Source organism: Mustela nivalis, assembly GCF_964662115.1.
Source record: "Mustela nivalis genome assembly, chromosome: 7".
Lineage (NCBI taxonomy): Eukaryota > Metazoa > Chordata > Mammalia > Carnivora > Mustelidae > Mustela > Mustela nivalis.
This window is the reverse complement of record NC_139026.1, coordinates 74,737,763-74,761,766: the sequence shown is the minus strand read 5'-3', so window position 1 is coordinate 74,761,766 and position 24,004 is coordinate 74,737,763. Positions and strand designations below refer to the sequence as shown.

The 24,004-nt window shown below is 37.7% G+C and overlaps 1 protein-coding gene across 1 annotated transcript in view; it reads right to left on the bottom strand.

The window, feature by feature from the left end:
- Window positions 1-24,004, bottom strand: part of RECQL (RecQ like helicase) — a gene marked incomplete at its 5' end in the record, with an annotated part of 56,563 nt that overhangs the window by 7,197 nt on the left and 25,362 nt on the right. Inside the window, 8 exon segments of the mRNA XM_082738610.1 lie at window positions 2,918-3,009; window positions 4,744-4,882; window positions 5,353-5,470; window positions 5,560-5,708; window positions 6,574-6,655; window positions 7,492-7,658; window positions 15,125-15,323; window positions 22,295-22,401. Of these exon segments, the coding sequence (XP_082594736.1) occupies window positions 2,918-3,009; window positions 4,744-4,882; window positions 5,353-5,470; window positions 5,560-5,708; window positions 6,574-6,655; window positions 7,492-7,658; window positions 15,125-15,323; window positions 22,295-22,401 (1,053 nt within the window).

Here is a 24,004-nt window from a genome sequence, read left to right as displayed (position 1 = left end):
GAAAGAAAAGATTGAGGAAACTAAAAGCTGGATCTCTGAAATGGTAAATGAAATTGATAAACCTTTACCCACACATTTTCAAGAAAAAACAAGAGGACCCATATAAAATCAGAAATGAAAGCAAAGTAAAAACTGACACCACAGAAATACAAAGGACTGTCAGAGAATATTATGAAAAATCAGATGCTAACAAATTGGACAACCTAGAAGAGATGGATAAATTGCTAGAGACATGATTTTCTGAAACTGAATCAGGAAAAATCAAAGTCTGAACAGACTAAGTACCAGTAACAACATGCAAAAGTGATAATCAAAAAACTACCAATGAACAAAGATCCAAGACCAGAAGGATTCACAGATGAATTCTACCAAACATGTATCTCCACAAACTGTACCAAAAAACAGAAAAAGGAAAGCTTCCAAATAAATTTCATGAGACCATAATTACACTGATACCAAACCAAAGACCACACACAAAAAGAAAGCTACAGGCCAATATAACCTATGCATACAGATGCAAAATTTCTCAACAAAATATTAGCAAATCACATTCAACAACACATTAAAAGAATCATTCACCAGAATGAAGTGGTATTTAGTCCCAGGATACACAGAAGCTTCAATATTTGCAAATCAATCAATGTGATACTCATTTACAAGAAGCAGAATAAAAGCCATGTATCAGCTGACAAAATTCAACGACTATTCATGATAAAAACTCCATAGGTATAGAAAGAATGTACTTCAACATAATAAAGGCCATACATGAAGAATCTAGAGCTCACATTACACTCAGTGGTGAAAAACAGCTTTTTCTCCAGAGTCAGGAGCAAGACAAAGATGTCTACTTTTACTCAACATAATACTGGAAGTCCTAGCCACAGCAAGAAAAAGAAATAAACCCATATTGGTAAGGAAGAAGTTAAAATATCACTATTTGTAGGTGACATGATACTATACATGGAAAAACTTAAAAGACTCCACTAAACTATTAGAATAAATGAATTCAGTAAGTTGCAGGATACAAAATTAATACATAGAAATCAGTTACATTTTTATACACTAATAACAAAGTAGCAGAAAGATAAAGAGACCATTCCATTTATAATTGCAACAAACATAATAAAATACCCAGGAATAAACTTAACCAAGGAAGCAAGAGAACCTATACTCTGAAAACTATAAAACCCTGATGAAAGAAACTGAAGATTACACAAACAGATGGAAAGATATTCAATGCTCATGGACTAGAAGAATACTGGTAAAATGCCTACTACGCAATCTACAAATTCAATGTAATCTCTATCAAAATACCAACACCACTTTTCACAGAAGTAAAACAAATAATCTCAAAATTTGAATGGGACCACAAAACACCTCAGTCAAAGAAATAATGAGGAAAAAACAAAGCTAGTTTAAATCCCAGATTTCACGATATACTACAAACCAGTAATAAAACAATATGGTACTGGCACAAAAATAGTCACAGATCAATGGAAAAAAGAATAGCCCAGAAACCCACATTTAGTATCTGGTCAATCTATGACAAAGGATGAAAGAATATACAGAAAAAGATACTCTCTTCACTAAATGGTGTCAGGAAACCTGGACCACTTTATTCCCATATACAAAAACAAATTCAAAATGGATTAGAGACCTAAATTTAAGACCTATAACCATAAAATGTAAGGCCTATAATCATAAAAGAGAACATAGGCAATAATTTCTCTGTCATCACCCACAGCAACATTTTTCTGACTCTATCTCCCCATGCAAGGGAAACAAAAGCAGAAATAAATTACTGGGATCAGAGCAAACCATAAAGCTTTTGCACAGTGAAGAAAACCAACAACAAAACTGAAAGACAATCTACTGAATGAGAGAAGATATTTGCAAATGACATATCTGATAAAGGGTTAGTATCCAAGATATATAAAGAACTTCTACAACTCAAAACCAAATAATAATAATAATATTACAATTAAAAATAGGCAGAAGACCTGAAGAGATATTTTCCCAAATCAAACCTACCAACAGCCAAGAAACATATGAAAAGATGCTCACCATCACTAATCATTAGGAAAATGCAAATCAAAACCACAGTGAGATTATTACCTCACACCTGTAAGAACGGATAGAATCAAAAACACAAGAAACAAGTGTCGGTGAGGATGTGGACAAAATGGAACCCTTGTACACTGTTGGCGGCAATACAAACTGATGCAGCCGCTGTGGAAGACAGTATGGAGGTTCCTCAAAAAATTATAAACATAACTACCACATGATCCAGTAATTCCCCTACCAAGTACTTACCCCCAAAAACCAGAAACACTAATTTGAAAAGATACATGTATCACTATGTTTATAGCCAAGATATGGTAGCATCCCAAGTGTCTGCTAACAGGTCTTTGTGGTATATATATATATATACACAATGCAGTATTACTCAGCCATAAAAAAGAATGAGGTCTTGTCATTTGCAAAAATATGAATGGACAGAAGGTATTATGCTTAGGGAAATAAGTCAGACAAAGACAATACCTTAGGATTTCACTTATATGTAGAATTTAAGAAACAAAACAAAGAAATAAACAGAAAGGAGAACTGACCCACAAATACAGAAAACAAACCAATGTCTGCTAGGAGGAAAGGGAGGTGAGGGAGACAGGTAAAATGGATGATGTGGAGTGGGGGCACAGGCACAGGCTTACAGTTATGGAAAGAATAAGTCATGGAGTGAAGGTACAGCACAAGGAATAAATAATCAATGGTACTGTAACAGCATTGCATGGTGACAGTACCTACACTTGTAGTGGGCAGCACAGTACAAAAACTTACGGAATCACTGTGTTGTACACTTGAAACTAATGTAACATTGTATGTCAAATCTACTTCATTAGAAAAACTGTGAACTCACAAATGTTTTTACAACAATTATCACACATTTTGTTGCATGCTTCTGAATTCCACACTTCATCAAAATGTTGAGCTATCAATACACGGCGACACCTGCAAACACATTTGGAGATACAAATTACTAAATGCTTAGTAAGTAAATGCCTAGTAAATCCCTATTTCAAAACACAAGAGTTATTAACTTATATTAGTTTCCTAATGCTGTCGTAACATCACCACAAGCTTAGTGGCTTAAAAGAACACAAATTATCTTGTATTTCTAGATAAGTCTGACACGGGTCTCTCTGGCTTAAAATCAAGGTGTCAGCAGGGATGGACTTCTGGAGGCTCTAAGGAAGAATCTGTTCCCTTGTGCTTTCCAGTTTCTAGAGAATGCATGATTTCCTTGGTTCATGCCTCTCTTTCCTCCATCTTCAAGGCCAACAAGTATCATTCTGACCTTCCTTGGTTCCTTCCACATTTAAAGACACTTGTGATTATACCAGACCCATCCAAACTACCGAGGGTTATACCCTATTCTCTGGGGGACTATTCTTCTGCCTACCATATATAGTTTTTTCCATATGTATTTGATAAATACTTCTTTTAAAAGTTGTCTAAGATTCCCTTTAAGATTCAATACTGTGCAAAAATTAAGAGAATTTTCCTGATAGCAAAGTAATTTCTTGTATTTTAGTAGTTTCTTGTATGTGACACTAAATCCCAGAAGACGCTTCTTGGGAGTCTACCGGATATCTAAGGAAATTTTCACATTCATATTTCTTTAACTAGATTGTTGCACCACCTACAGGAAAGAAATGACATTTTCTGTCACAGTCCAATAACTGCTTATCGGTTCAAAACTTTTGAGTCCCTATTAGGTTGAGCAAGAGGAGTATAAAAATGACTAATACTGAAAAAAAGCCATAAGGGAACTATATGGTCTAACTAAAACCACCCTATATAGATTTAAATTTATTTCTTAAGGAGAAACTTAACCCTGCTCTCAACTATCTCAACTATCAGCCTATCAGCTGGTGAGATGGTACCTGCTACCAAGCTCAGCTCTCAAAATGCCTACTGTAAAAAATTAAGAGAATTTTCCTGATAGCAAAGTAATTTCTTGTATTTTAGTAGTTTCTTGTATGTGACACTAAATCCCAGAAGACGCTTCTTGGGAGTCTACCGGATATCTAAGGAAATTTTCACATTCATATTTCTTTAACTAGATTGTTGCACCACCTACAGGAAAGAAATGTAAAATGTAAAATTAGTAAAACATGTAACTATATTCCAGAGCCAGACAAAAAAAGGCTTGGGCTCGTTTATTTCAAAACTTTCAGTAAAGGGGGATAGATGAAATAAGGTAAAGGGGATTAACAGGTACAGTCTTCCAGTTATAAAATAAAGATGACCAGGGGATGTAATATGCAGCAGAGGGAATATAGTCCTTAATATTGTAACGTCTATGTAGGTTGACAGAGGGTCACTAAACTCACTGTGGTGACCATTTAATAATGTATATGAATACTGATTCACTATGTTTTACACCTGATACTAATATAATATTGTATGTTAATTATTCTTTAATTAAAATCAGCATCTCAATATGCTTGTTCTATAAAATTTTAAAAACTCCAATAAAATATAGTTTTGGAGGATTATCAGAGAGAGAGAATCTCTCATCTTGAATTAAGGCAGATCCTGCGGGTTCATGTACTGACATTTGCTTTTACAGGTTTGTACTTGATACTCTGGCAGTATATTTACTTACTGAGCAAGTACTCCAAGTAATTTCACATAGTGCTTATGTTTAAATGACAAGTTATAAAAAGGTATGTGGCTTACTTGCTTATGTTTTGACAGTATGACACCATTTCATAAAGCTTCTGTTGTCCCACGTTCTCCATCACCACCATTGAACTTATTCTGAATATATCTCCAAAGCCATAATACAAAATACAGTCTGCTTTCAAGTCATCTCGACCTGTAGTGTAAGAAATCCTGAGATTGCATAATTACTTGAAAATTTCAAAATATGCAAAAATAATAAGTATAAAATCAGCTGACAATGCTTCACGATCTACATATATCATGTCTAGAAATTGCAGAGAAATGAAAGTTAATTTTTAACAGTGGCCCTCAAATTATAAAAAGAAAAAAAATGACTAAAGAGACCTACCAACAATCAGTTTTATAACAAAAAAAATGTGCATAATCTAGTTACTGAAGTTATAAACTTAGTGAGACCACTAATTAAAACTTCAGAAGGCAAAGATGGGCCTCAAATTAATTGCAAAAAATTTTTTTTAATTTTAAGAAAGCAAAATGACTTCATTTTTGTAAAATACTAGCTAATAAAGAAGACTAAAAACACAGAATCATTAAAACTCATCTATAGTGTATTTTTTAGAAAAGCTTTATTAAAATTTATTTCTGGACAGGAGTTGTACATACCTGCACGTCCACTCTCTTGGTAATAATTTTCAATAGATTTACTCATTGAATGATGGATAACAAACCTCACATCTGGTTTATCAATTCCCATACCAAATGCAACTGTGGCCACTACTACCTAAAAAGTTTTAACATTTTATGTTAATTAAATCAAGTTAAAATATTTTTAAATGTTAATGAGGCATCTATTGAAGATATATACTTAACCTGAATTTCATTGGCTGACCATCTTCGATGAACATCGGTCTTATCTTCTGGTTCCATATTGGCATGGTATGCACCTGCTTGAATTCCCAGTTTCTGTAAACTAACTGTAACTTGCTCAGAATCTTTCTGAGAAAAGCAATATATGATTCCTGTAGTAAAAGACGTTCAAATGTTAGATATAATTTTTAACACACATTTAAGATACTGATTAACATAATGCATGGAAGAAAAAGATTTAGGAAAAATTCCAAGGTTCTGAACACATAATGATTTTCTCATATAAAGATCTGATCAGCAGCTTGCTCTAAAACAGAGATAAGCCCTGGGCCACCAGTGTTGTTGTTCCCATTACCTCTTTTTTCTCTCAAGTATGATGTAAAAAGTTTCAAGTACAAGTGACTGGGGCTCTGCACTGAACACCGGTAACAGATCTCTCTATTTGCAGGGCTGACCAGAATGTCTTATGTGCTGACTGATACACTCTGGGAAGCTCTAGGAGAGATAGAGAGTTGCAGCCTTTCTCAAATTTGACCCTGGAGCTCCTTTCACTCCAGGGCACCATTAATATCTCCTAAAAATCTGTAGAACAGCTTTGAAATGCTACTTTTCACAAACTCTGTGCTGCAGTAACACCTGTCTATGCACTAATCCTGGAACAGGTAGATAAATACTCTCAACTCCATCTACCATTAACTCATTCAATACGTACTATTTAAGTGGATAGTTACTAAGTATGTGCTATTGATAATTAGCATTATATCATTAGGTCCACTATTTAAAGCAATTAGGTGCAAATAAACAAAAATAAACAGTTTTATGACCCTTACAATCTGTTCCATGAGCAAATGATACACCCAATTTCTAAGATCACCAAGCAAATTAATTTATCCTATCAAGTATCCTTTTGCCATGAACTAATATTTTTGGTTGCAAATAATTTATCAGTAGATCAATGTAATATTAATTACTTTTCAAAAGTTCTGAATCTTCAAAGATGGTTTGTTTTTATATTACCTGATTGCCCTTTGTATCTCCCATTAATAAGCTTTACAATATCCTCAATAAAATCTTCCGTGTTGGAGGGCTTCTGCCGAATCTAAGAAAAAACTAACTTATTACAAAGTAAGTGAATGAGCACCATCCATGTAGTTATTTACTTAACAATTTTCAGGGTGCCATACTTTTATGGGCACAGTGCTTTTTCTCTTATTCTTATATTCACCTGCCTGACTCTTCTTGATTCTTGGTTTTGAATTTACCAGGGAAGAAGAGGCACTTGTAAAAGATGAAGACCTTTTTATTTTCTGGGTTTTTTTTTTTGTTTTTTGTTTTAAATAGGCTCCATGCCCAGTGTGGAGTCCAATGCGGCTTGAACTCACAACCGAGATCAAGGCCTAAGGTCAGATCAAGAGTTGGATATTTAACTGACTGACCCACCCAGGGACCCCTATTTCTGATGCTACTTTTATAAAAACAAAAATCATGACCTAAATAACTTTGGTGAAAACTCAGGAAAATATTATCTATTCTTTTAAAAGGATTAGAAAGAAAGGAAAAAAAAATAGCTGTTAAGCTATATAATCTAAATTGAGTATTGACAAATCTTTAATGGCATATTAATATTGTATTATTTTCTAAGTAACTTTAAGAGATGTCATTAGGGTCCTTGGTGTCAATCTATGCCTTCCCTCCACCCCTGCACAAGAATGTGCATCAATTTCACAAGGTGATGTCTTTTATTTAACCCAGCAAAGGATTATGCAGCAACAGAGATACACAAAGAAAGCATTAATTACTGATCTGCTTATAATGACTTCCTGATTTTAAAAACTTTTAAGAGTTACTGTTACTCATGTAAGTAAACACAATGAAAAAGGTCACCATCACGGCAATCCTTCATGAAAGTAGTAAACTGACATTGGAGTTACACACCTCATAATAAAGATTCGGTCGATTAAAAGAAGCTGTGAAAGTAAAACACTTTTCTACACAGAGTATTTTCTGGACATCCTTCAGAACATGACTTGTCGCGGTTGCAGTCAACCCCATTAGTGCTGTGTTAGGGAATTGCCGCTTCAAGATACCAAGTGCCTTGTAATCTGGAAAAGAGAAAACACCCAGTAGCCCACTTTCTACCCTTAAGGAGCAAATGACACCTTACCATTATGCAGTTAAGCAATGGTTGCTGGATTTTCTTTCCCTGGTTCCCAAAATCTAATCTGCAGTTGCTACCTGGCCTTTCTGAGTAAGCAGGCTACTTCTAACTGGTTCTTCAGAAACACTGTTCTGGCATGCAGAACTCGCTGCTAAAGAGAGGGAATACTAAAATATTTCCAGTCAGTTGTGTGTTGGTCCGCAACCTCTGACCAGTGGCTTCAAGAGGCAGTGGGACTGGCCATAGCATGTGAATCTCTTACAACTAACAAAAGAGGACATCAGCCAAGCCCTTTCTCCCACCACTATCCTCCAAGTGTGGCAAATTCAGATCAGAAAACTTTTGGTGAAGGCACTAGTTTTTACAGGATTTATTTTTGAGAAACCATTCTGGGCTCATACTTATCATGAATGCTTCCATTACTAGAAGAGTTGTCCTCAAGTACTTGAACTACTTGGAGAAAGTGAAAAGAACTATGGTCGAAACTGCTAAATGTAAAGCTAGAGGACTACTATGAAAACAGAGAAGGTTGTTGTTGGGGAAGTCATGAAGGTTTCAAGGAAGTAACATTTGAGTTGGGTCCTAAAGGACAAGCAGAAGCTCACTAGGAAGGGCAGAAGAAACCACCAGGCAGAGACACAACACATAAACTGCAAAGACACCAGAAAGAAATGACGTGGCACAGTCAGACAACAGCTAGTAGGTCTGTTGGGATAACCCACAGTGTCGAGCTGGGTGCATCTACTGTCAACTCCAGGAAGCTGGGAACCACATTCCCTGTTTGGCTCCAAGTGAGAGCTGGCCCAAAAGAGGACCTTGTGCAAGGTGGGGCAGGTAGAAGTGAACCAGCCGCCATGACTCTCTGAAGATCTCTCCAGGCAGATAGGATAAGGGACAGATGCAGAGGTGCTCAGCCAGTTCTAGCCTGTCCTACTTTTTTTCCAGTCTTCTTTCAGTTCTTTCAGTTCTTCTTCCCAAATGTAAACCTTGCCCATCAACGGGCCCCACAAGATGCTTGGCAGCAGACCCACAGGGCTGACAGATACCCAGAGCTTTACCAGAGACCTCTCATGAGCTTTCCCTTTGTGGCTCCCTTTGGCACAAACCATGCCAGCTGAACTCCCCTATAAGCTCCACTGTTCTCCCACACCAGTGCTTCAGGAAACAAGGGATTTTTCTCTGCTTCTCCATCCTTCACATCCCCTACTCCTCACACCATTGTACAGGGTCTACTTCCCAAAATAAATCCCTGATCACCTGCCATTCACAGTACCTCTGCTTCCCTGCCTACACCTCAACTGATACCATTACACTGAAGAGCACAGAAAGTCAGGCTTAAGTACTACTGGGAACAACATGGTTCACTGATTCTGAGGAGCTAGGAAATTTGTCACTATGTAATTTTTAAAGCACATAAGGGATATAAATAGACTCATCTTTAGGTAGCAGTGCAAGGTAGGGGCTGGAAAAGACAAAAGACTTAAGAAAGGGAAATCAGTTCAAAGATGGCAGCAACAGACCAGAAAACCAGTAAGAAGAGGAACAAGGCATGACAATGAGAATAGAGCAGAAAGAAAAGGCTGAAGAGAAACCCAAGAACTAGAACCCCTCAGGTTCTGGTGACTACCTGGATATGGGCCCCAGGGGAGGTAAGAGCAAGGAGCAGCAGAAGGGAAAGGTAGGGAAAGAGTCCAAGATTCATCGATTCGTGCCAAGCATGCCTCCAGGCACTGAAGATTAAGTGGTGAACAAAACAAGGATGCTATGCAAATAGAAGAACAATTCAAGCAAAGAAACCAGACAAAACACAGTAAACCAATAAGTATGTTATTATCAGAGAGTGAGAAGGGCTCCTAGTGGTAAGCCCAGGGCAGCAGAAATATAAGGAGGGAGTAAGGAAGAATAGGAAATTGGACAGAGACAAAGGGCACAGACACATACTGCCTTATGGACCCCAGTTAAGAATATGGAATTTATTCTAAGTATAAAGACAGTATGCCAGGTAGTTTAGGAGGGGAAGTACAGGATTTGATTTACATGTAGAAAAGACCACTTTGGTTGCTATGTGGGGAATGAACTACAAAAGGGTTAAGACTAGAATCACAGACTAGTGAAGGAGCCATTGTAGTAGACCAATGGAAAGGAACCCAAGTGGATCTAAGAGACAGCAGTAGACAAAGAGAAGTGGATAAACTTGACATTTGGTTCAGAGGAAGAGTGGACAGGACTTGGTGATGGTCTCGTTCTTGCAGAAGCAGGATATACCAAGCAGGATGTGCCACTATTAGGTTATTTGTCTTCAGCTCCAACTCCACCCTTTTATACCCTGCTTTGCAGCACTGGAGCGGGGAATCTGCACACCCCATTTCTGCTTTGCCAGCTGGCAGTGGAAGGACAGAGTATGAGGCTGGGGGAGGAAAAAGAGTTTTGCTCCTTCCTTTTTGCTTCCTGTGGGCTTGCTTGTGTTCTCAAGAACCTCGCCCCAGAAGGCTTCATCATCCCTACAGCAGCACTGTGTCTTCAATGGAGCAGCTGAATACAGTCGGCTGTTTTTCCAAGCTTTGGGGAGCCTGCTTCATCACAGGTTCCCCCCAACCTCTGCCTCCACTAATAGACACCAGCACCAGGGAGCTATGTCTCCTCTGAGGTCAGAGTGTCAGCTCCACAAAGACCCTTCTCTCAAGCTTATTACTTCCAACCTTATCTTCCCATTTAGGAACAAGACAAGAATGTCCACTCTTACTCCTCTTATTGAAAATTTCTCCTAGCCAGAGAAATTAGGCAAGAAAAATAAAAGGCATCCAAATTGAAACAGAGTAAGTAAAGCTGTCACTATTTGCAGATGACATGCAATTACACGTAGAAAATTTGCAGAACAAAAAATGAATACAAAAAGAATCAGGGTTTTTTTTTTTAATTATATTTTATTTGACAGATAGAGAGAAACAGAGTATAAACAGAGGGAGTGGCAGAGGGGGAGATAGAAGCAGGCTCCCAGCTGAGCAGGGAACATAATGTGGGGCTCAATCCCAGTTCCCTGGAATCATGACCTGACCCAAAGGCAGGTGCTTAAATGACTGAGCCACCCAGGCACCCTTGTTGTATTTCTATATATTAATAACAGACTATTAGAAAATTTAGGAAAACAATTCCATTTACAATTGCATCAAGAAGAATAAAATGCCAAGGAATAAATTCAACCAAGGAAGCAAAAGACCTATACACTTGAAAACTGTAAGACACTGATAAAAGAATTGAAAATAACACAAATAATGGAAAGATATTCTGTGTCTATGAACTGGAAGACTTAACACTGTTAAAATATCCACATACCCAGAGCAATCAACAGATTCAATGCTATTCCTATCAAGAGTTCAATGGCATTTTTCACAGAACTAGAAACACAAACCTAAAATTTATACAGAACCACAAAAGGACCCAATAGGCAAAGCAATCTTAAGAAAGAACAAAGCTAAAAGCATCTAACATCCTAATTTCAAACCATATTACAAAGCTATAGTAATCAAAACGGTATGGTATTAGTGTTAAAATACAAACATGGATCAACAAAACAGAATTAAAAACCCAGAAATAAACCCACCCATATACATCAATTAATTTATGACAAAGGCATCAAGAATATAAAATGGAGATAAGCAACAGACTCCTCTATAAATAGTATTGGGAAAATTAGACAGCCACATGGCAAAAGAATGAAACAAGAAGCTTATATCATACACAAATCAACTCAAAATGGGTTAGTCTTGAACATAACACCTGGAACCATAACACTACTAGAGAAAACATAGGGAATAAGCTCCAGACACTGATCTTGGCAATGATTTACTGGATTTGACATCAAAAGCAAAGGCAACAAAAGCAAAAATGTGTTAAGTGGGACTACATGAAACTAAAAAACACTTGTATGGCAAAGAAAACCATCAACATAATGAAAGAAACCTATGGACTAGGAGCAAATATTTACAACTATCTGATTAAAGGTTAACATAAAAACTACACAAAGAACTTGCTTGACTCAGTAACAAAAACCCAAAAAATCCGATTGAAAAACAGGCAAAGAATCTGGATAGACATTTTTCTAGAGAAGACATACAAATAGCCAACAGGTACCTGAAAAGGTTTTCAGCATCACTAATCATCAGTGAAATGCAAATCAAAACCACAATGAAATATCACTTCACACTTGTAAGAATGGCTGTTATCAAAAATACAAGAAATAAGTGTGGGAGAAAAGAGAGCCCCGGGACACTGTTGGTAGCAAAGTAAATTGGTACAGCCACTACGGAAGACAGTACCGTTGGGCACGTGGGTGGCTCAGTCAGTGAAGCACCCAACTCATGATTTCAGCCCAGGTCATAATAGAGTCATGAGATCAAGCCCTGAGACAGGCTCCGTGTGGGGAGCCTGCTTCTTCTCTCTGTCCCTCCCTCCACTAGTCCAAGTGTGTACACTCTTTCTCTAAAATAAGTAAATAAATCTTTTAAAAAAGAGAAAAAACAAGAAACAGTACGGAGGTTCCTCAAAATTTTAAAACAAAACTACCAGATGACCCAACAATTCTGCTTCTGGGTATTTATCCAAAGGAAAGCAAACCCACTATTTACACCTCTTATGTTCACTGGAGCATTATTTGTAACAGCCAACACATGGAAACAATCTAAGTGTGCACTGATACATGGATAAGGAAAATATGATGTGTGTGTGTATATATATACACACACATAGATGCACAATACAATACTATTTGGCCTTAAAAATAAGGAAATTCTGCTACTTGCAACAACATAGATGAACCCTGAGAGCATTATGCTAAGTGATGCAAGTCAGAGAAAGACAAACACTAATATATCACTTATATATGGAATCTCTAAAAACAAAAACAAAAAACCTCAAAGATACAGAGAACACCCTGGTGATTGCCAGAGGTGAGGGATGGGGGTGGGCAAAATGGGTGAAGAAAGTGTCAAAGATAAATGGGTGAAGGAAGTGTCAAAAAGTACAAACTTTTAGTTATACAACTAAGACTCATACAAGGTTATATGTCAATTATGCCTCAACTAAACATTTTTTTAAAATGGGTACACATTTCCAATAAACAATTAGGAATATAAATTGCAGCTGAAGAGGAAGAAGACTAGATATGGGAACAACTGATGAAAGCTGGCAACTAATCTGAAGAGGCAAGGCAGGTGATGGTAACACACAAGCAATGGCTCTCATCCTAAGTGATCAGACCACTGAGGTTGGAAATAGAGGGCAAAGGTGAGAAACCTGGTATTTTCAGTAGCTACAGAAAACAACTCTTTGGAATAGTCTGATTAATATGGTGGGGTCTCTAGTAGAAAGGGCAGTATATACACTGCTTAAAGTATTTAAATCAAAATTTAAAAAAATAACTAAATAGCCCCAAATAATTCTGAAGGTAGAGAACTGCGTCTTCAGGCCACAAGTCCACAATGTCTGGGGAAGTATAAGAAAAGGTGAAAACAGATCAGAACCTAGGGAACACTAACATTTAGGGTGGTAGTAAAGGAAGGAGAACAATGGCAATAAGAATGAAAAGGAACCACATCAAAGCCTCCCTCACAGTAACCACACAAGGAGAGAGGTGAACACAGGAAATGGAGAGGAATGCAGATAAACCCCACGGATTAAGCCAGTGAAGAGTGAGGGGGCCACAGTCACCTGTGAGCAGAGTGGTGGAGGCAGAAGTGATTCAATGAATTCAGAAGGGAAGGAAGGTAAGAAACAGATGGTGAGTTTAGAGGATGAGGTGAAAGGAAGAGCAGAAATAGGACAACATCTAAAGGGGTGGGAAAGGTCAAAGGTTATTTCAGTTTCTATCTTTGTTTTTAGGGAGTCTCACAATTCAGGAGTGGCACCTGGGGGCTTAGTTGAGTGTCTGACTCTTGATATCAGCTCAGGTCATGATCTCAGGATTGTGATATCCAGCCCAGTGATCCGCTCTGGGCTCAGGGGAAAGTCTGCTTATCCCTCTCCCTCTGTTCCTCCCTTACTTGCTCGCTCACTCTCTCCCTCTTTCAAGTTAAATAAATGCATAAAAATCTTAAGGAAAAAAAAAAAAAAGCTCAGATCATGATCCCAGGGTCCTGGGACTGAGTCCCCCCATCAGGACCCCTGCTCAGCTAACAGCCTGCTTCTCCCTCTGCCCCTACCCCTTGCTCATACTCTCTCTCTCTCTCTCATTCACTCTCTTAAATAAATATTTTTTAAAAATTTTTAAAAATTAAAAAAAAATTTTTTTAAAGATGCAGGAGTGAAGACTTTGCCAGAGCAAGATCTTAAGAAGGCAGGAAAGGATGAAGTGGGAGGAGTCATGGTAACCATTACAAGAAATGATCTCTTTTACCCTAAGAAGAAAAAACAAGATTACTAATGTTTGGAAGAAGAAAGAGGAGACCTCCAGACAAGTTGGCATCTATTTCCTGGGGACCAGTAGGAGGTGGGACCTAAAGGGAAGTTTAAGGCAGGGAAAGCCTGCTGGGAGAAATGCTTAAAGGAGGCACATCAGGAATAAGTAAAAGCACAGTGGAATCTGATGACAGCTGACCTGAGGTGGAAATGAATGTAGCCACGCAATTTTTTTCCGGCCAGCGTTTAGTACTGTAACAGCAGGAATGGGGGAAGCAGAAGCCAGGAGGGGTCCAGCAGCTCAGTCTGGCAGAGAGTCTGAGGCAGGTAAAATGCCAAGCAATCCACAAGAAACTGAAGTGGCAACAGCAAAGTCTGGAAGGAGGAGAGAGGGACCATCAGGTGGCATCTGGGGTTGTGGACAAATACGAGGAGGAATTAAAGGGGAATACCAGGGGGCTATATGCATGTGAAAGCAAGTTCAGAAAGAAATGACATTGATATCATCAGCCGGATTTCTTAAAATTTAAGGTTATTTTGCGCAGAGCAAGTCTGGGTGATCTGCTTCCAGCTATGACTGCAGGAATAGGTTGGAGGAATAAAGACAGGGTTCCTAAAATATCCCACAGCACTGTAATTCCATGGTGGTAGTTGGGTACAGACATGGAAGTGGATACTGGAGACTCTGATGATTAAAGAACACTGCTCTGAAGCAGATACGGATTCCTCAATGGATGCGAGAGAACTTGGTGTAACTAAACCTTTATGGCTAACCATGGGAGAGAATCATGTTGCTAAGAAACATGCATTTCAAGGGATAAAGGCAATCAGACTAAGCGCTACTATGGGGGGAGTAAAGAGACTGAAGACTGCCTCTCAACTCCCCTTATATTAAGGCGAGAGAAAATGAGTAATAACTGGATGAGGAAATAAGTTTAATGAAACCAGGAATTTCCTTCATGTGAGTAAGAAAATAATCCCTAATTTCAAGGAGTGTTCTAGATACATCATACATACCGGGTCTGAAATCATGTCCCCAGTGGCTACAGCAGTGAACTTCATCCACAGCAATCCGGGTAAATCTCCTCGCTTCATAGGCTTTCTCTAGTCTCGACATGAACATTTTGCTTTTTGCGATTTTCTCTGGAGTCACATAAATTAGCTTCAGCTTGGAGTTTTTATTTACCATTTCAGCATGAACCCATTTCACATGCTCCTGTTGAAAACAAGAACAGACACAATGATGGAACTAAGCTTGTAGACTGGCATACTAAGCAGTAAATGAAGATGCCTGTTACTTAAAGCAAGAGCTTTGGACTGTTTTAGCAGATGCTGAGTTAATTAAAACTGAGACTATGTCCCAGTACTAAACTTCAAGTCAACTGTAAAAAGCATTTTAGATGTTTAGTTGTATCCAAATGTCGATAAAAGAATAATTTCATTTCGTGGGTGTGTGTGTGTGTGTCTTTTTTAAAAAGATTTATTTATCTAAGAGAGAGAGAGAGAAAGAATGAGAAAGAGAGCAATGAGAGGAGAGAGGTCAGCGGGAGAAACAAACTCCCTGCTGAGCAGGGAGCCTGATGTGGGACTCGATTCCAGGACTCCAGGATCATGACCTGAGCGAGCCATCCAGGTGCCCAGAATAATTTCATTTGACAAAAAAAGAACAAAAAATAAAAATGAAAACACTTTGGGGCACTTGGGTAGCTCAGTCGGTTGGGTCATGATCTCAGGGTCATGGGATCAAACCCCCATAAGCTATGCGCTCAGTGCTGAGTCTGCTTGTCCCCTCTCTGTCTGCTCCTCCCCACCACTCCTGCTCTCGCTATCAAATAAATAAATCAATGAATAAAATCTTTAACCAAAAAAAAAAAAAAAAAAAAAAAACAAGGCCCTGACTCTCCAGAACTTCTGGCAGAGTAAGTGGAGAAGCAAGGTTGAGAAAAGAAGTGTATTCATAGCCTATAAACTGCTAGTGGAAGCAAACAGAAAACTGGACTTATCCTATCCTTTCCCTTTTTTCCTCCCCAGTTTTTGAAACAGCAGTGATGTGGCATAAATCTCTACTTATCTGCAATTTACAGCTATTTTCAAGTATTATTACTCTATTTTTCAGGGTTAAGGAAGTACAGTGGTAGAAAGCAATGTTCTCCACATTCATGCTATTGAATGAGACAGCAGCTTGGACATGAAAAGGGGACAGAGAACTTCTGTAACAGGCCACCGAACCCACTGACCGAGCTTAACATCATACAAAATAACCAGGTTATGATGTACCTTCTGAGTCATGCCATGGGAAATATACTGTTGAAAAAGAAAAGAAAAAGGCCAACTACAGTCAAGCTTTTAAAACTAAAAAGAACAAACTGAACAATATTACAAGGAGGTAATCAGAAAATCAAAACCAAAACAAAGACCTTAATTTCTTCAACAAATAAATTTGCATGGGAAAGAAATAAGAAAAAAGGGAACCTACAGAAAAATCAACAAAACACAACATAATCTATCAATCTATTCTGGAACACAATTTAAAAAAAGAGTAAGCTTTGATGAGAATATTTTTATTTGATGATGTTAATGAATCAACACTAAATTTTTTAGGTGTGATGATATCATTGTAATATCTTTCTCATTCATACTGAAGGAGTTACAACTAAAATAATATAATCTCTGGGAATTGTTTCAAATAAATAAAGCAAGAGGGAAGAGGGTGGGTATACAAATGAAGAAAGATTGGTCCTATGTTGGTAACTGTTAAAGGTGGCTAATGGGTAACTGGCAGTTGCATTATGATTCTATTTCTCTATCTTTTCAAAAGTTCAGTAACATCCTTTTTAAAAAAGAATAGGTGAAAAAGGCTATTCAACAGATGAAGGTAAGAGTCCATTCCCAAACAAATGAAATTCCACAGGGAAAGCATACCTTGCTAGTAATGCACCATTTGTATTTAATTATATTCCATAATTAGAAATTCTTGCTTACCATTTTCTAATAGAAAATATAAAACAGGTGAACTAATGTTTACTGTAAAGTGCCAGATAGTAAATATTGGGTTTTGTGGGCCATATAATATCCATCATAACTACTCTGCCATTATTCTGTGAAACAGTGTTAGACAACATGTAAATGAACAAGCAAGGTTGTATTCCAATAAAACTTTATGGACACTGAAATCTAAATTTCATATAATTTTCACACTTTAAAAAGTACTTTCATTCTTTTAATTATTTTTAAACATTCAAAAATATAATAATCAAGGGGTGCCTAGGTGGCTCAACTGTTTGAGTGTCTGACTATTAGTTTCAGCTCAGATTGTGATCTCAGGATTGTGGGAGTGAGCCCATGTCCTGAGGCTCCATGCTGGGGAGTGTGCTCCCTATCTCCCCCGCTCCTTCTGCTTCTCCGCCCGTGCACATATGCTCTTTTTTTCTCTCTCAAATAAATAGATAAATCTTTAAATTGTGTGTATTTATTTATTTATATACATACACACCAAGCAGGTAAGACTAGAAAGAAACAAACAATACCACCAGAACCACCAAGTTTACAGGTAACACAATGGCACCAAATTCCTATCTTTCAATGATCACTCTGAATGTAAATAGACTACCTGCTCCAATCAAAAGACAAAGGGTATCAGAATGGATAAAACAACAAGATCCATCTACAAGAGACTCATTTTAGACCTAAAGACACGTGCTTCTTTAAAGAGAGGGGATAGAGAACCACCTAACACACTAATGGATGTCAAAAGAAAGCCAGAGTAGCCATACTTATACCAGACAAACTAGATTTTAGACCAAAGACTGTACCCAAGAGATGAAGAACGGTGCTGATGTCATAAATTAAGGGGTCTATCCATCAAGAAGATCTAACAGTTATAAATATTTATGCTTCCAACTTGCGAGCACCCAAATATATGAATCAATTAATAACAAACATAAAGAAATTCATTGACAATAATACAGTAACAGTAGAAGGCATTAACAGCAATGGACAGATCATTTAAGCAGAAAATCAACAAGGAAACAATGGCTTTGAATGACACACTAGACCAGAGGGACTTATCAGATATATTCAGAACACTTCATCCTAAAGCAGCAGAATACACATTCTTTTAGAATGCACATGGAGCATTCTCCAGAACAGAACACATACAGAGTCAAAATCAGCCCTCAACAAGTACAAAAAGATTGAGATTTTCAGCTCACAACACTATGAAACTTGGAGTCAACAAGAAGATATTTGGGAAGATCACAAATACATGAAGTTAAAGAACATCCTACTAGAGAATGAATCGTTCAACCAGGAAATTTATGATGAAATTAAAAAGTACACAGAAGCAAATGAAAATGAAAACATGACAAACAGGTCAACAAAAAACTAGAAGCTAGTTCTTTGAAAGAATAAAATTGATAAACCCCTAGATAGACTTATCAAAAAGAAAAGAGAAAGGACCCAAAAATAAAATCACAAATGAAAGAGGTCATAGGCAACACTACAGAAATACAATTAAAAGAGAATTTATGAAAAATTATAGGCCAACAAACTAGGCAATCTGGAAGAAATGGACAAATTCCTAGAAACAAACTACAAAAGCTGAAACAGGAAGAAACAGAAAATTTACACAGACCCATAACCAGCAAAGAAATCGAATCAGTAATCAACTATTTCCCAACAAACAAAAGTCCAAGGCCAGATGGTTTCCCAAAAGAATTCTACCAGACATTTTTTTTTTTTTTAAGAGAGAGATCACAAGTAGGCAGAGAGAGAGGAGGAAGCAGGTTCCCCACCAAGCAAAGAGCCCGACGCGGGACCCAATCCCAGGACCCCAAGATCATGACCTGAGCTGAAGGCAGAGACCCAAACCACTGAGCCACCCAGGCACCCTCTACTAGACATTTAAAAGAAAAGTTAATACCTATTCCTCTCATATTATTCCAAAAACAGAAATGGAAGGAAAACTTCCAAACTCATTCTACAAGGCCAGTATGAACTTGATTCTAACACCAAAGACCCCACTAAAAAGAGAATTACAGACCAATATTCCTAAACAAGGATCCAAAAATTCTCAACAAGATACCAGCAAATTGAATCCAATAGTGCATTAAAAGAGTTATTCACCATGATCAAGTGGGATTTATTCCCGGGTTGCAGGGCTGGTTCATTATTTGTAAATCAATGTGATATACCACATTAACATAAGAAAGCATAAGAACCATATGATCCTCTCAACAAATGTAAAAAAGGCATTTGACAAAATATAGCATCCATTCTTCATTAAAACCCTCAATGAAGTAGGGGTAGATGGAACATACCTCACTATCATAAAGACCACGCAAGAAAGACCCACAGCTAATACCATCCTTAATGGGGAAAAGCTGAGAGCTTTCCCCTATAGTCAGGATCAAGATAGAGATATACACTTTTAAGCATTACTATTTAGTGTAGTAAGGGAAGTCCTAGCCTCAGCAATCAGACAAGAAAAAGAAATAAAAAAGAAGTCAATCTTTCAGTATGTGCAAACGACAAACTCTATGTAATTGATACTCTATGCAATCAATATATAGAAAACCCAAAAGACGCCACAAAAAATTGCTAGAACTAATACATCAATTCAGCAAAGTCTCAGGATATAAAAGCAAGGTAGGGAAATTCATTCCATTTCCATACACCAATAATAAAACAACAGATAAAGAAATCAAGGAATCAATCCCATTTACAATTGCACCAAAAACCATAAGATACCTAAGAATAAACATAACCAAAGAACTAAAGGATCTGTACTCTGAAAACTATAAAGACTTAAAAAGAAATTGAAGAGGACACAAAGAAAAACATTCCATGTTCATGGACTGGAAGAAAACTGTTAAAATGTCTATACAATCCAATGCAATCTACATATTTAATGTAATCCTTACCAAAATACCACTAGCATTTTTCCCAGAGCTAGAACAAACAATCTTAAAATTTGTACATAACCAAAAAAAAAAAAAACCAAATAATTAACCAACCCTGAAAAAGAAAACCAAAACCGAGGTATCGTGATTCCAGATTTCAAGTTATATTACAAAGCTGCAGTCATCAAGACAGTATGGTACAAGCACAAAAAAAGACACATAGATCAATGAAATGGAACAGAAAACCCAGAAATGGACCCACAAATCTATGTTCAACTAACCTCTGACAAATCAGGAAAAAGTATCCAATGGAGAAAAGACACTCTCTTCAACAAATGGTATTGGGAAAACTGGATGGCAAGATGCAAAAGAATGAAACTGGACCATTTTATTACACCATACACAAAAATAAATTAAAACAGGATGAAGGACCTAAATATAAGTAAGAAACCATTCAAATCCTAGAGGAGAACACAGTCAGCAGTCTTTGACATCAGCCATAGCTACTTCTTCCTAGACACAACACCAGAGGCAAGAGAAACAAAGGAAAAATGAACCACTGGGACTTCATCATGATAAAAAGCTTCTGCACACCAAAGGCAACAATCAACAAAACTAAAAGGCAGCTTATGGAATGGGAGATGATATCTGCAAATGATATATCTGATAAAGGGTTAGTATCCAAAATTTATTTAAAAAAACTTACCAGGCTCAACACCCAAATATCTGATTAAGAAATGAGTAGTAGGCATGAACTGACATTTTTTCAAAGAAGACATCCAGATGGCTAACAGACACATGGAAAGACGCTCAACGTTACTCATCATCGGGGAAATACAAATCAAAACCACGATGAAATACCGCCTCACACCTGTCAAAACGGTTACAATTAACAACATAATAAACAACAGGTATTGGTGAGGATATGGAGAAAGGGGAGTCCTCTTGCACTGCTGGTAGAGCTGCAAACTGGAATAGCCACTGTAGGAAACAGTATGGAGGTTTCTCAAAAAGTTAAAAATAGAATGACCCTATGATCCAGCAACTGTGCTAATAGGTATTTACCCAAAGGATAATACAGATTAAAGGGGTACATGAACCCTGATATTTACACCAGCATTATCAAGAACAGCCAAACTATGGAAAGAGACCAAATGTCCATCAACTGATGAATGGATAAAGATGGTGTGTGTGGGTGTGTGTCTGTGTGTGTACATATATGTACAATGGGATATTACTCAGATATCAAGAAGAATGAAATCTTGCCACTTTCAAGGATGCGGATGGAGCTAGAGTGTCCTATGTTAAATAAGTCAGTCAGAGAAAGACAAATACCATATGATTTCACTCATATGTGGAATTTAAGAAACAAAACAGGGGTGAGTGACTGGGTGGCTCAGTTGGTTGAGCATCTGACTCTTTGTTTTTCCACTCAGATCATGATCTCTGGGTCGTGGGATCAAGTCCCGCATCAAGCTCTGTGCTAAGCAGGGTGCCTGTTGAAGCATGCTCTCTCTCACGCTCTCTCTGTCCCTGTGCCCCTCCCCCTGCTTGCACTCACTCACTCTCTCTCTAAAACAAATAAATCTTAAAAAAAAAAAGAAAGAAAGAAAGAAAGAAACAACAGATGAACATGTGGGGCGAGGGGCAAGAGAGGGAAACAAACCAGAAGAGACTCTTAACCACAGAGAACAAACTGAGGGCTGACAGAGGGAGGTGGGTAGGGGATGGGCTAGATGGGTAATAGCCATTAAGAAAAGCATTTCTTGGGGCGCCTGGGTGGCTCAGTTGGTTAAGCGACTGCCTTCGGCTCAGGTCATGATCCCGGAGTTCCGGGATCGAGTCCCGCATCGGGCTCCCAGCTCCATGGGGAGTCTGCTTCTCCCTCTGACTTTCTCCCCTCTCATGCTCTCTTTCTCTCTCTCTCTCTCTCTCTCTCAAATAAATAAATAAATAAATAAATAAATAAATAAAAGAAAAGCATTTCTTATGATGAGGACTGGGTGTTGTATATAAGTGATAAACCACTGAATTCTACTCCTGAAACCAATATTGCACTGTATGTTAACTAGAACATTAATAAAAATCTGAATACACACACACACACACCATTCTTAGCTCACAGACCATATAAAAATAGGCAGAGGGCGAACACTGGCCCATCAACAGTAGTTTGCAACTCCAGATATAGTTATTTTATAATTTTATAATTAACTCAGTAGAAACCAAGCCTCCTACATCAGTGAAGAGTTTAAAAAAAAAAAAAAAAAGAGCCACAGAAGCATACCTTAGAACTAGAAGCATTTAACATGGTAGCTGAAATTCCTAATTGTTTTAAAACCATTAACTGGTCCTCCATAAGAGAGATCAATGGGCAAATCACAAGGGTAAAACCTAAAAGAGAAAGTATGTACTTTAAATTTTACACTACCTCCAGAATAAGTTTCAACCACTCACCTGAAGGCATCACAACATCAATATACTACCTATTTCTCATCCTCATTAATAGAAGAGATAGATATAAATAAGTGACCATTAGCCAAATAAGCAAATACAAGATTAGACAGAAATCTCTTCCCTATTCAATATTATAAAAATAAAAACAATATCATTCTGAATTTTTACTTATCATTATTGGGCATATTAGCAAAATATTGTAAATTTGGTCAAATACTGTCCAGTTATATGAGGAAAAAGTTATTCCAAGGCTTTCCAAAGAAAACACAGCAACCTGTATAATTACAATTGATAGTGACTTGAGTATACTTCTACTTACTGTACCCGATTAACACATGCTGAGTAGAAATCAGTGAACAGTTTACTGACTGAATGAAATGCTGTTAGTATATCCCCTTTCTCTTATTACTGAAATTGTGCACACAGCTGTTAAGAGTTATTCTACATTGGGCGCCTGGGTGGCTCAGTGGGTTAAGCCGCTGCCTTCGGCTCAGGTCATGATCTCAGGGTCCTGGGATCGAGTCCCGCATCGGGCTCTCTGCTCAGCAGGGAGCCTGCTTCCTCCTCTCTCTCTCTGCCTGCCTCTCTGCCTACTTGTAATCTCTCTCTGTCAAATAAATAAATAAATCTTTAAAAAAAAAAAAAAAAAGAGTTATTCTACATTAACTTATGTCTCCATAGATTGTTCCTTAAAATAACCTGAGACAGAGAGCAGACCAATTAAAAAATAGACTCAGATTCAGATTTTATCAGGGATTTGCCATCTCAAATACTCTCTCTGCTGTATTTTCACATTCTCCTTCAACAGTGGTACCTTCTCATTATATTTAAACACAGGCAAGCCCTCTCATCTTTAAAACACCCTGGATATCTAATTTATGGCCGCCTCTATCTCCCTGCTTAACAATTCTTTGTGAAGACTGTCCCATTCACTAGTTCTACTTCCTCAACTCATCTTCCCTCTCTCTCCATTCCCACAGAAGTTCTTTCTCCAAATGTATCCTATTTCAGTGAGCAACTTTACCATCCATCCTAGCCTAGAATTTGGACATCATTCTAGACTGTCCCTTCTCCTACCACCCCCACCACCATACATACAATGAAAACAAGTCCTAGTGAATCTACCTCCTAATTATTTCTAGAATTCCTCTATCTTCTAAAGCACAATCCTAACTAGTCTCTTACCTACATAAAACCCTTCAATGGTTTCCCACTAATCTAAGGAAGTTTTTATATACCTTTCAAGATTCTTTCCACAAGTCTTGCCCCTGCCTGCCTGCCACAATGAAATTCTTCCAGGTTACTGAATGCCCCCTACCATGCATGTTCCTACTTTTGGGCTCAGAAATACTGCTCCCCTACACGAACACTCTTCCTTACTCCCCTGTTCTAGCTTTGCCTACTGATCCTTCAACTTTTAACTTAAATGCCACACTGGCAGGACAGCTTTCTCTAACAGCCCCTGGGCCATATCTTTGTACTAACTTAATTCCTTATTAAAATCTCTATCACAAAACCTTTATTGCAATTGCTTACAATA